This window comes from Tetrahymena thermophila, assembly GCF_000189635.1.
Source record: "Tetrahymena thermophila SB210 genomic scaffold scf_8254697, whole genome shotgun sequence".
Lineage (NCBI taxonomy): Eukaryota > Ciliophora > Oligohymenophorea > Hymenostomatida > Tetrahymenidae > Tetrahymena > Tetrahymena thermophila.
The window spans coordinates 57,416-71,898 of NW_002476463.1; the positions used below are offsets into that span (position 1 = coordinate 57,416).

At 22.7% G+C, this 14,483-nt stretch overlaps 2 protein-coding genes across 2 annotated transcripts; both read right to left on the minus strand. All coding sequences in view use genetic code 6, as the record gives it.

The window, feature by feature from the left end:
• Positions 1-1,187: 1,187 nt before the first annotated feature.
• Positions 1,188-8,812, minus strand: TTHERM_00094160 (alpha/beta superfamily hydrolase; the record flags this gene model as incomplete). The annotated part of the gene is made up of 3 exons (XM_001012870.1): positions 1,188-6,978; positions 8,090-8,477; positions 8,737-8,812. The coding sequence occupies 3 exons, from the start codon at positions 8,810-8,812 to the stop codon at positions 1,188-1,190; spliced, it is 6,255 nt and encodes a 2,084-aa protein (XP_001012870.1).
• A 2,527-nt stretch (positions 8,813-11,339) lies between these two features.
• TTHERM_00094150 (DnaJ domain protein) lies at positions 11,340-12,710 on the minus strand (the record flags this gene model as incomplete). Its single annotated transcript, XM_001012869.2, has 1 exon — positions 11,340-12,710. The coding sequence occupies exon 1, from the start codon at positions 12,690-12,692 to the stop codon at positions 11,340-11,342; it is 1,353 nt and encodes a 450-aa protein (XP_001012869.2). The 5' UTR covers positions 12,693-12,710.
• Positions 12,711-14,483: the final 1,773 nt, after the last annotated feature.

Genomic DNA, 14,483 nt, shown 5'->3' on the forward strand with positions numbered 1-14,483 from the left:
ATGTGTTTAAATTTATTTATAAACAAATATATAGGTTATATCCGTCTGTTAAAGCCAACATTCATTTAATATCAACTTACATAAAATATTTTTTCATAAGTAAAAAAATTTGCAAAAGAAGATTTACTTTTAACTGTTCAGCATCTAATTTATATTTAAAATATAATAAATTTTTCAGATAAAATTTAATTTAATAAAAAGTAAGAATAGAAATATAATAAAATGCTATTTTCATTCAAAAATTAAAATTAATATTAAAAGAAATATAAAAATATATTGGTTATAATTTTAAATATAATATATTAAAAGCAATATTTTAAAACTGAATAAATTTTAAATCTATACTTAAAACATATTTATTTTTACAGTAAAAATTGAGAAAAAAACGTATGTACCTATTTTTTTTTAAAATTAATAAGAAAATGGAAGAAAAAATAAAAATATTTTAAATTTAAATAAAAAATTAATGAATTTATAAATATTTGATTTTAATTGTTTGTTTAAATTAAATAAAATGCAATATATTTAATATTTTTATTGTTGCAATATAGCTTATATTTAAGTAAAGTCTTACAAAATTTAATTTGAATTTAGTGTATTTATAAAAAAATATATTATTCATAGTTTAATCCTTTAATAAATTAATCATCTATTTTTCCGAAAAATTACTACTTGACTACCTTAATTATAAAATAATTTTTTTTAATTATTATATAGAAATAAGGAAATTTTTGTGAATACAAAAAATATATATAATCTTTAATAAAATTATTACTTAAAACAAGAATTTTGAGAATGTATAATAAAAGATTAAATATTTATTCAAATAAGTCAAAAGTTTTAAAATACATAGAAAATATTAATTAGAAATAAATTTACATTATAGTTTATTTTTACTTAAAGTAAGGATTATTAATTAGTCTATACAATGTTGAATTATATTATTAATAATTTAAAGATTTGGTAAGAAGAATTATTAATTAATTAATTTATAAATATAATATTTTAGGATTGTTTTTCTTATTCATTCATTTTATTTAAAATATTTCATGACAAATTTATTAATTTAACAATACTTATCTATTTATTGATTTATTTATCTAATATCTAAATACTTATGCTTTATTTGCTCAAATAAGTTAAATGTCAAATTTTAAATTTATTTTTTTTAAAAATTATTAACGATTTCATTCATTTTTATTTTACTGATCTTTATGCTGTTAATTTTGGTAATATTAGAAGTTTAAATTTATTTTTGAGTTTTCTATAGAATTTCTTAAGCTACTATTTGCTGTGAAATGTTTGAATTTACTCAAAACATCTGTTGTACTGTTATTACCTGAATAATTAGTTATTTTTTATGAGTATGAAGGTGTAAATGAAAATTAGCTATTTAACTGACCTGATGAATTTGAATTATATTGAGGAGGCAATCCTAGATTCGTTTTACCTGATGCTTATTATTAACTTTATTATTATTATAGTTCAGTTGAATTTTAGCTTTGTCCAGCTTCATTTGAGTGAGTTTGATTTTTCAGAAGCTAATTAATGGAAACAAATTGTTATTATTTTTAGAAGTTAGTTTAGCACTATATAGATTAATTATTTGGTAGTTAGTTTTTTATTTATATTGGAGTTGTATATATAACAGTTTATCCAGTGGAGCTGTTTTGCTATGAAGTTAATTGTTAAGGAGCAATTTATAGTTAATTTTTATGCTTTACTTCTAGGTTTGGTAAGTTATTCAACGTATTTGTGGATAAATTCTGTTAAGAATTTGAATTATTAGTCTTGGCCTAGAAGCTTGAAACATCAAAATTATTAAAATGATTCCCTTGCATTTACTTAATTTCAGAAGGCTTAGTTGAGACTTAGGGTCTTATAGGAGATACAGCTAGATCAGTGTTTTAGCTATACTGATTTTAAAAAGATGAGGGCTTGAATTAAAGAATTGAGTCCTATTGCTATTTCTAAGTGTTGTCCATAATAAAGAGCTAGTCATTTATTTATTTACTCATTTGCAGTTTAAGCATATTTGATCTGCTATTTGTGATCTATTCAGCCATAGCGTGCTATTATTTTTTTTGACTTAGAGGTGAATTAACTAGATAAGCTTATTATTATTCTTTATCTACTAGTTCTATTTAAGTTGGCTTTTTTCTTTAGAAGTTATCATTATTTGAGCCAATTATTGGATATTTCTCTTTTTACAGAGCTTCTGATTATTCATAATTTTTTTCTGTAAGGTTATTTTAAGTCGTTTAAGTATTATTTTAATTTTATTCTGTTGAGTTTTTATCATTAGTGTAGGTATATTGATTTCTTACTGCATTTATTATGTCCTAATAGTATTAAATATCTGCATCAATTGAGGCATTTTATGGTCTTATTTTGAAAAGATTGTTTTTTTACTAAACCTAATTATTTTTTGTGCTCTATGATGTTACATTTTATTAAAGGATTCCAAAATCAACACTTTATGGCTTGTTATGTTAAATATGTTAGTGGTAATTGCTAGTACTTTAAATTTGAGTATTTTTTCCTAGAGAAATATTCGAAGTTGAAGAAGAGTTAGAATGCAACGAGTTGTTTGAACTCTGAGGATTATTTTATTACTATTAAGGTTATTAAAGTGAGTTTGGTTAAGTCTAGTAGATTTATTGTGCAGTTGAATTTGTTTGATACTAGCTGATCGTGTTATTAAGAATAGGATTATAATTAGAATTCAGAGAATAAGCATAAGAGTTACTATGTTGATGATGGTTATGATGAGCTGAATTAGATTATAATTATCTATTCGTCACATTACCAGCTTAATTACTAGAATCTACATTTTAAGCTTTATTTTAATATTTAGGAGGTAAATGAGCACTCTATTATCTAGTGTGATATTATTGCGTTTAAATAGCTGGCTATTATTGTTGTTAAATATTAAAAGATGCATTAGGAAATTAAGCAAGCTACTATATAGGTAAAGAATACTACTAAGCTAAAGAAGTATTTTTAGTAACATTGTTTGTATTTGAAGTACTTTGATTGTTTATATTGTAACCAGCTAAGATATTGTTAGAAAGAATATTTTAGGTATTTGAAATATTATATTAGGTTTAGAAATCAACATTTTAGTAGCTTGTTTTAGCAGGAAGAGGAACTGAAGAATCTCTATAACCTCTTATAGCTTTTTACTATTTAGTATTTGGAGAATCACCACCTTCTATAACTTCATCAGGTTTATTTGCGTCTAAAGAGGGATATTCTTACATTTGGGGATTATTTGGGTTTTTATTTTGTAGACAATTAGTTGGGCTTGGATCAAGACTAGAATAGTATCTAGGAACTTTTACAGTTTATTCTACTTTTGAATTTCTTAGAGTTTAAGTACCTGTGATTATTTTATTATTATTAGTCATTTAAGTTGATTGAAAAGATAAAGTTTGATCATTAGAGAAAGAAGTAAAATTAATTTTATTAAGGTCTTTTTGAGCATTAGAAGAGCTATCTATTGCTGAATTGCTATTATAGTTATCTTAATTACTGTTATAATTGTTGTTTGTAGTTGTATTATTGTTGTTTGTAGAAGGTACTTCGTACTTGTAGTTGTATTAACTTTCAGTAGATTATTGCTTTACAAAATCCAAATTGTAAGGATTGTTAGACAATAAATTTGATTAAGAATTATGAGTGTTATTATTTTTGTTGTTCATATTTGCAATACTATTACTTGTGGTAATTTAAGTCGATACAGTGGCTTAATTATTTAAATTTTATAAGGGTTTTTCAATTGAAATGTGTGTTTAAGATGTATTTTTCTACATTTATAACCCTGATTTAGGTTCCTAGGATTAAAATTCAAAATTCTATTAATCAGGTCTTGACTTTCCTTGTAAATAGTAAAGCTATGAAATTTCTTTTTCATGTATTTATTATTAAGAGGTTAAATTTTTATTATTTTGTTAACATTCTTGCAATTTTTAATTTGTTGAAATCTAATCATTTTCTGTATGTATGAGACTGGTAGAATCTACAGCTGATATACTTGGAATGTAGTTTGTTGTTTTATTAGAGTCATTTGATATGTAATTATTTCTATTTTAACTGAGTAATGTTTCAATAAGCTTTTTGTTTTCATTATCTTCACTTGCACAAGCTTTAACCCCTTCATACTTATTTTAGTTTTTGTCAATTTAGTTGTAACTATTTATTCCTAACAATTCATTTTGCTTACCTAACAAGGTGTTCATTTGCTCTAATATAACATTCTTTTTACGAGACATTCCAAATTCATTGAAAGTTGAGGTTTGTCCTTGAGCATCATTAAAAGAAGGTAGTTAATTTTAAGAAATTGAGAATGAATTAGCTGTTTGGTTATGATATAAATCATCTGCAGTTTTATTTTAAATGTAGGTAGTGTTATGTGAATAAGCAGCTGCAACTCTGCTCTTTTCGTAACCAAAATTCTGTGAGCATTCATCAATATGATTAAACTAGACTCTCTTTACTAACTCTTAATCTAGCTCTACATTAGAGATATCTCCTAATGTTTCAATAATGCAATTCAATTTATTTTTATCAGCAACAGTTTTATCAACAATCCCCTCATCTGAAGATTATTCATCACTGCTCTCAACTCTATCTTTCTAATTTTAATCTAAAGATTCTACTTATTTTTCTTCTACTCTTGGAGATTTCAATAAATACTGAGGTTAATTTGCAAAATTATTTAAAGTTTATTGTTTTGGAAGAAAATTTAAACTTAATTAATTATAAGAAAGTTGATTTTCTGATTTAACTTAGTTGTTTTCATTTTAAGCATTCATATTTTGTTATTTCTCATTTGTGTTTTAATTTTAATTATTATTAAGATTTATTTGAGCTTATGAAGCAAAATTTTTGAAATGACTAAATTATTCTTTATTCCTATTTGATCTAGGTTTAGAACCTGGAGTTGAGTCATCTTTCAGATCCTAACTGAAGTTGATTACTTCAAATTCTTAGAATTCATCGTTTACCGATTGCATAGTGCTTTGTCTATTTTCAGGTGTAGAAGGATTAAACTCTCTCTTCTTTTAATATTTTTAATATATCAATTTTTTTGAATGAGCTCTGATATTATCTTCTAAATTCTTTTCAAAATTATTCTCAGATATTTTGTTGCTATTTTTAATTTAATTATAAGTATGTTTTAAACTGTTATTATTCGGACCTTACTTTAAGTTATTTTTTTCAGAAGAATCCATATTTAGATTTGAAATACTGTGTACTTTATTTCCTCCCTAAGAATACTCGTTTGGTTTGATTAATTTTTCACTAATAACTTTTCCATTTTCACTACGCTCGTTTTTAGGAGAGATCTTTTTAGTGGGAGATTTACTGGATTTGTAATTTCTAACATTATCGTATGTTTTGAAAAATTGTTTATTTTAAAAATCATCAAATTTATTTTTAGAGTCGATGACAGCTTGTCTATCTTGGTTGCTATTTTATTGATTTGTGTTATTTCCTCCAGCGGTGCTTGATTGGGTGTTTTGATATATTGAAGATATGTCATTTTAATTGATATACAATAATTTAGACAAATCAGTATTTGAATTAGTGTTTATTTCATTAGTATAAATTGTTGTTTATTTGCAAAGGGTAGAAGTAGAAGAGCTGTTTTAAGTATTTAAAGGGCGAGATTTGTTAGATACTTCATATCTTCCTTCAGCTTAATTAAAGCTGACATTTTATATATAGTTTTGTACATTAAAAGCTAAGTTGTTGTTATTACTTTGCTATTATTATGATTGATTAGATAATTATGATATTGTAGTCTATTGATTATTTGTACTTGTTTGTTGATATCTTGCTTCAGAATGAGGTCTTTACTCATTACCTTTAATTCTATTTATTTCTTGCTATCTTAGTGTATTGCTTGAAGAGTTATCAATTAATTTATTGTTATTCAAGTTGCTTAAAGTATAGTAATCTGGTATTTTAGAGCTAATTGATACACTCTTCTAATGATAACTTTTTATACTTCTAGCTGAAATGTTACCATCGTTTTATTAGCTTTGTTATTGCTAATTCTGATATTGAGCATCTTAATTGGGCTTCTGACTAGGTTATTCATTAGAACGATTTGACACATTCCTATCAAATAAGTCTATTGTAACATAAGCAGGTTGATTATTAGCCTGCTCTTTCTTTTGTTACTCTTAAGCTTATTATGTAATATTTTGGTATTTACTATCATTACCTGAATAGTTATCTTTGTAGTTATCATTAAAACTCTATGCTGCATTGAATTATGGGTTATTAATTAAATCTAAAGCAGAAGTTGATCTATTGTATGTATTTGCAGTGTTATAATTCTAGTTTTATTGAATTTATTAAGATCCAATATATTTCGTATTTTGTTACAACAATGTATTTTGGCTAAAAGGAATAGAATTGCTTGATACACTTCTTTCTTAGCGCGCAGTAGAAGATTATTGTTGAAACATGTTAATTTGCTCATATTTTTAAATATCCTACTATTAAATTTCTTTTTATTCACTAGATACTTTCTTTTGAAGATATTTAGAAATTTGCTCTTCAAAAAAATCAGCAATTTATTTTTTATAAGTGGCATTTCTTTCTTCGTTGTGATCACCAGTAATCATTTTAATTTAAGAAGGACCTTTGTAAAGAGATTAAAGTTTTTTTGGATGCTCCTACTTAACTAATCTATCTTCAGCAGATGTAACAAAAATAGCTGGAATTTCTATTTTTCCTACTATTTTTGTTAGATCGAGCTAATCTAACCTGAATCCTGCTCTTTCTTAAATTGAATTGTTAACAATACTCAATAAGCCTTCAATTATAAAGTTTGGAAGAGATATTTTTTAATCTGCGACTTCCAAAGCCAGCTATTTTAAATTAGAAAAAGGACTATCTAATACCAATGCAGCAAAATCTTGATCTGTTGAAGCATAAAGAAGAGTAGTGACAGCTCCCATACTTTTTATAAAAAAAATTCACTAAATATAGTAAATTGGATTAAATTTGTTTTAAATTTTCTATCATCTTATATTTTTAGATCCATTTTATTTAAATATATAAATGGAGCTAGTAAAAAATTTTTGTATTCTCTTAATCAGTTAAAAATAAAGATTAACTGCTTGGTAAATAGAGAAGGAAAATTAATATTTTTTAGAAATTTAATATTGCAGTACCAAACATTATTTTGAGTAAATTAAAGCTGTTTTTGTGTTTCGATAATTTATAAAATACTTGAAAATATAGCAAATAAATAATCCACTAAATTAATTAGGTTCGCTAAAATATCATAAAAAGCTATATTAAGTAATTCTAAATGATGAAATCTTTCTCCACTCAAAAAAATATCTAAAAAACACTTAAGAACATAATATTGCCAGTGAGAGAATACAAACAGAAAAAATTAGTTTTTAATCAGTGAAAAATTTGATGCATTTTTTAGCTAGTAAATATTATGAATTTAAGTCGCTCGTTAGAGATAAAAATTTATTTGTTTACACTAACCAAATAAAAGAATTATTGATTTCTATGTTTTGATAGCTTGTTAAATATATTTATTTAAATTTTATGTTTAAATTGATTGGCAATTTACTAATTGAATGGAAAAGATTAAAACCATAATTATAATAATCTATTTGAAGACAAATCTAAATCTTAGGAATCAGTGAAATTCAACTGATATCTCTTTTGATAATTTAATTATTGATAAATTATTTAATAGATCAAATTGATTGATAGCAATTTTCATTAAAATACAACAGATTATTAAATTAATTTACTTTGCATAAAATTAATTATTATTTGCATGCTTTTTAATTAGCTAGTTATTTAATCTTACATTATATGATAATAAATTTTATTTTATTTTTCAAGATCATTTTGCTACTTTCATTTATCTTTTTTTGGATTCTTTAAAAATTTTAAATTTTGATCTAAAATTTGTTAATTGAGAATTTTTTTGTTTTGGTATTTTAAAACTCAGCTTAAGCCTACCTAGCTATCAAGCTTTTAAGTTTTTCAAATTATAACTAAAGCTTTTTTTATAAAATTAATGAACTAATAATATGTTTACCTTCTTCCAAATAAGCTTAAAGATGTTATTTTTGGCTAATCTCTTAAGTATTTGACTATGTCTGCTAAATCATTTTGCTCTCTGAATCCTAATGTTACGTATTCTCCTTCGCTCATTCCGCTACCATAAAAATCGAAACAGAAGAGACCAATACCTCTTTAGATAAAGTGATCTAGATAAGGCACAGCATCTAGCCTACATCCACTATTTCCATGGCAATAAATGATGCAAGGAAATCTATTCGAATCACCTGGTGCTTCGTTTGATACTATTTTGCTTATATGTAGTGGCTCAAATAAAGAGCACTTAATAATTTTGTTATCTCTATTTTTTAACTCTATATCTTGTCTGTATGCTCTATATTCTTTGAATTACTGGCGTGAAGGACCTTTTAAATATCATCAAAAAGAATTACTTAAATGTAGCTTTAAATAATCTTATATCATTAATATAAAGAATTTTTGATTGGCTCTCTATTGGCTTTAATGCTAATTAGGAAATCTAAATTTTAAATAAATTTAAATTCAATTATTTTTAAATATTTGAGTGTCGCTTTCTACATGATTTGCTAGTTTGCTTTTTACCTAAAAAAGTCTATGCCATTACAAAATTCTTTGCATTAAAAATAAAAAATGCTAAATAATTACCTAAATCAAACTCGGAATAAGTTTATCTGGTTGGTCTGATGAATGCCTTCCATAAGCTTTCATAATTTGAAAACATAGCTTTCCCTAAATTAAATGAATCGACCTACTTTTTTGTGTTTGTTTTTTGCTAGCGCTTTGTTTATTTATAAACACTTTGAGTGTAAGAATGAATGAAATTGTATATGAATAATTTATTATGCTTCTTGGAATAATTAATTACTTATTAATTTGTTAATTAATTAATTATTAAATTAATTGATTTGCTTACTTTTTCCTATTATTATTTATCTTTTTAAAGTATAATAAAAAATGAATGATATCTCCTTGATTCTTTTTAATATTTGAATTAGTTAGTAGTTTTTTAACAATTATGATTGTTTGTTTATTTTTTTTCTAAATTAACAAATATATATGATACTATTTTGGGTAATACAGATGATCAATTATTAGATTTCTGTTTTGAAAAAAATGAAATATTGGTTGATTTTACACTTTTTATTTTATAGATATATTCTTAGCTGATCGATTTCTTAATCTTATTAAATTTCTTCTCCTTCTTCTTATTTTTAATTATTGCTAATTATTTACAAACAATTTTATTTATTGGCTTCTTTTTATTTGTGATTGGCTTCAATTAATTTCTCATTAAATATTAATTCTTATATTAAAATTGGAATGGTATCCTTCTAAACAAATGAAAGAATGAATTAATATTCATTATTAACTATTCATCAATATATCTTGCCTAAAAGTTTAATTATATTTTAAATTTTCCTTGTTAAATTTTAAATTCTGATTTTCTACTTTTTTTATGATGAAAATTTATTTATTATTAATATTTAAATTTTCTTCTTAAAAAGTGGTGTCCATTAAATACTTTATTACTCCCACTTATTTATTCTTTTAGGTAGTTCAGGCCAACAAAATAATTACTTTTATCCATCCGTTTCCAATAATAAATAGGAATTTAAGAGGTATCTTTAACTACTGTAAATACAATTTACGAATTACAAAAATATTTAATATTTTGTATTTTTAAATTAAAAAAGTATTCCAAAAAGCACATTATTTATAACCATTTATTTTATTAGAAAAAGGGTTTACGAATAATTTAAACTAAAAGTGCCTATTTATTATTCATTTTTATATTGAGATGAAATCTAAGTTACATCTAAAATAAAAGGAACTAAAAATATATAAAATACTCCAAATATAATTGTAGAGTCAGTAAAAATCTAATATCTTTATATTGAATTTTTCATATAAATTTTGATTATAAATACTACTGGCTAACTTTTAAATAGACATCAGATCAAATTATACAAATCTTAAATATTACTTACTAGTTTTATGAATTTTAATATTAATAAAATTTAATTTTAATTAAAAAAAAAACACAGACAGATACTTGGGAAAACTCTTTAAGAAAGTATTTCTTTTACTTTTTTTCAAATTAAAATAAGTAATGTTAAATCTAGTGAATAAATCAATGGTGGATTTTATATTTTTTATCTGATTATTCTGTAAATTATTTAAAGTAATATCTAAATGCAAATAAAATAAATATGTTTTAAGACAAAATTAATTTTTAAAATAAAAAAACTATTTTTTAGGAAATATTAACAAATGAATTTGTTATTAATTACTCATAAATAATCTATGATAAATTGAATAAATTCAATAATTTAGATTAAAAGGAAATACTACAAAATGAATTTTAATTAATTTTTAAAATTAAATTTTATTAATGCACAAAAAAATTTACTTAACTTTAAATTATTTTTATTTGAAATTTACAAAAATCTAAAATTAAATAAATTTAATCTTTTCCTAATGAAAGCAAAGTAAGCTTAAAAGAATTAATAATATAAACTATCACTAAGATAGTACATTTTTATTTAAACAAGAAAAAATAATACAAAAATAAAATCTTTAATAATTTTTAATTTTGCAAATAATATTTAATATTCTTAAATATTAAATTAAAAAATACTATATTCTAAAGTTATTATTTTAATATTTTATTTAATCTTTATTGATTTTTAACATTAAAATATATTATTACTTTGTTCATATCTATAAATAGATAAATTTGCTTTAGAGTTATCTTTTCGTCTGACAAAATAACTGGAAACAAAAATAATTTTGTTTTAAATTTTAATTAGATTTTTATAATTAGTTTTTTAAATGAAATGTTTTAAAATTGAACATCAAGATATAACAAAGAATTCATAAGTTAAATATAAATAACTTTTTTACAGTGTTAAAAATAATAATAAATTTAATGTAAGGTTTTTAAGACACATTGAGTAACTTTTAGTGTGTATATGTGTATATATATATATGTATGTATAGTTGATAAATGTTTAAATGTAATATATTTAATATCAAACAATTTAAATCTTTTGTACCATGTTTATAAATATTATCCATCCATCATATTATGTTTGTCTTTTTTGTTTATTGGTTCGTTTATTTTTAAGTTGGTTTTTTCTAAAATTAATTTAATTAATTAATTGTAGGTTGGTTGGTTAATTAGTAAATCAATAAATCCGTTTGTTTATTTAATTTTTCAGTCAAACAAATAAATAAATGATATTTTATCATGAAAAAACTGCTTCTAAATCTATATGATAGTCTTTTCTAAATTTGTCTAATTAACTGCAGCTTGTGTTTTTCAGAGAATTAAGTTTGTTATTGTAATATGTTTTATCGTTATCACTACGGGCAGCCTAAAGCTAAACAGTTAGCTGTTTTCTAGTTTATTCATATTAGAAACACTATTCTTTTAACTTTTAGACTGTTTCGGATTCGATTTACCTTTCTATTTCTTTTAACCAAGTTGGTTCTGCTCTCATTTTATCTACAAAGGCTTATGCAACATAATAATTTACGTGCAATAATTTAGTTTCTCTCTTTATATCATATGACTTAGAGTATTCCATTGAATAAAGAGGACTCTAAGAAGCTAAATTATTGAAAAATATGCTAAAGAAAAGCAAAAAGAGAGGTAAAAGCTATAGAAGCGAAAATAATTTATTTTTATTTTGTTGCTAAGATTGATTGTTTTATTGATTTTATTATTATCCTTACTATTACTAATGTCCTAAATCTTCACCATTTTCATCACTAACATGACTTTCACGGTGAGAATTTCTATTAGATTGGCGAAAACCTTATACATTTCTTCGTTGTTATTGTTAGCCCATTTGATTGAAAATTTCAAATATTGTTGGCATTCCTCCATTCATAGGATTTCCTCCAAATGATGTGTAAAAGACTTATGCTCCTCCAGGTCCTGTTGCCCTAAAGCTTGCTTAATCAAATTAAAAAAAGGGATTCCTGTTTCCAAAAAGCTTTTCAAAGAGATTTTCAGCGGAAATATCATCATGGAATTACTAACGATAATGATGATAATGTTATTCAGGCTCTTCATCTCCATACCTATCATAAACAGCTCTTTTATCAGGATTTGTTAAACAATCATAAGCTTATGCAATTTTTTTGAATACTTCCTTTGATCCTTCAGCTTTGTTTTTATCTGGATGGAATTTTAATGCTAATTTTTTATATGCCTTTTTAATTTATTCTTGATTAGCATCTTTAGGGACTCCAAGTAACTCATAAAAGTCTTTAATTTTCAAATATTTTTTAACTTCATCAATCTATTCTTGAGACATTTTTGTTGTCAATCTATCTACTGAAAATGTATGGGACTAAAGTATTAATTATTCTTTGTGACTTGTTGTGATAGTTAAATTAAGATGCAGAAAAACTAAAAAATTCAGAATTTTTTTAATTTAAACTTTTTTTTCTTTTTTTTTTGCTTTTAAATAATAATGTGATTTGTCTTTCAAAATATGACTAATTCCATTCAAAACACATTGAACTTATATTCCTTATAATTCATTTATATTGCTAATCCAGGTATTAAAATATGATGAACTGGATAGCATTATATTTTAATACCTGGATTATTCTTAATTTATTATTTAAAAAATAAATAAAAGAATTTATGAAAAAGTATGTAAAGGCAAGATTCAATAAAATTCATAAATTGTATTTAATATATAAATATATAGTATAAAAAGCGTTCAAATACAATATTCAATATTTTTTCAAAATTTTGGTGGTTTTCATTATGTTTAACATTTTATCTTTTTTAAATTTCAAATCTGAGCTTTTTTCTTAGAAGATAAGGTATATTCTAATTACTATGAAATAAAATAGTTTGTAAATTTGATCTTATTTTTAATTTGTGCGTGATTGATTGTTTGATCATAATTATATATTTGTTAAATTGCTAATATAAACTACAATTATATCAAATTGTTAATATTTTCTTAATCTTACAAAAATATAAATTTTCTTTAATGAAATAGATAGATTTGAGTTAGTAAATAAGCTCAGTTGAATTGGTTTAGCATTCTTTTGCAAATAAAGCTAAATCAAAGTGAAATATCAATAATTTTTTTTTTCATTTTTAGTCTTACAAAGGAACAATCTAAATTTATTTTAAATAAAAATTGTTTATAAATTTGTTTAAAAAAATGTTTTATATCTGTAAAAATAATACACTATGTGGATATTTTGAATTTTTATAATAGTTTATGATATATTTGATTAATAATAATTTGTTAATAAATACTAATTTTCAAAATAAAAAATAACTTCAAATTTAATTGTTTATTAATCTTGCTGCTATAAAATATACTTAATTTAAATTCTTATTTTGTTACAGGTGAATTAGGAAAGTAAAAAATACATTTCAGTTTAATATCTAAGGTTCATTTTTATATAGAAATTTGTATATTTTTGAAATAAAGAATAAAAAAAATGTAGTGAGGAAGAATTATTGATAAAATCATTCAACCAAATACTTTGTTTAATATCCAATCATTAAAAATTTAATTATAAATAATTTATTATTCCTACTTAATAACCTTAAGTAGAATACTTTAAAGATCCAGATATTTAATTATAAAAGCTTTTAGATATTAAGAATTGATTGGTTTACTCGAATCTAATAAGATGCCAGTGCTTTTTTTTAAAGCATCAAAAAATAAAACAGTATTATTAGGCTAATTTTTTAGATCAGCAAAACATTCTTTTGTTTAAAAGTGAAAGGTGTAAAGTGAGTTGATATTTTTTTTAATTGGATTAATTTTTTAATTGTAGATATCACAAATATAAATTTAGATAGGAAATATACAATTTCTATCTCAAATGAGTTAGAGAAATGTTAATGATAAAAATAACACCAAATACTGCTTAAAAAAGATATATATAAAACACAAAATTGTGATAATTAAAAGCTTTAAATACTTAGAGTAATTTAAAATTACAAACATAAATAGCATGATTTTAATGGTAAATTAATTTGAAAACCATTCACAATATGTTCACTAATTTTTTCCATTCAACTATCTTTGAATATAAATTTATGAATTTATGCTCATCTGCTGCTCAATTATTTGGATAACTAAGGAAAGCAAATGATAATTATTTATTTTTAGAAAGAAAAACAAAAACTTTAAGAAAGAGAGCGAAATTGACTATATTATAAACAAGAGTGAATCAAATAAAAAATAAATTAAAAAAAGCACCATTAGTATAATTTATATAATTAAAATTGCTCACAAAAAAGAAGATAATAAGACTGAATTATTTGATATATTTATTTATTTATAAATATCTTGAAGAGAATTAGTTTTAGTGATCAAATAATTAAAAAATAAATAGAAGAA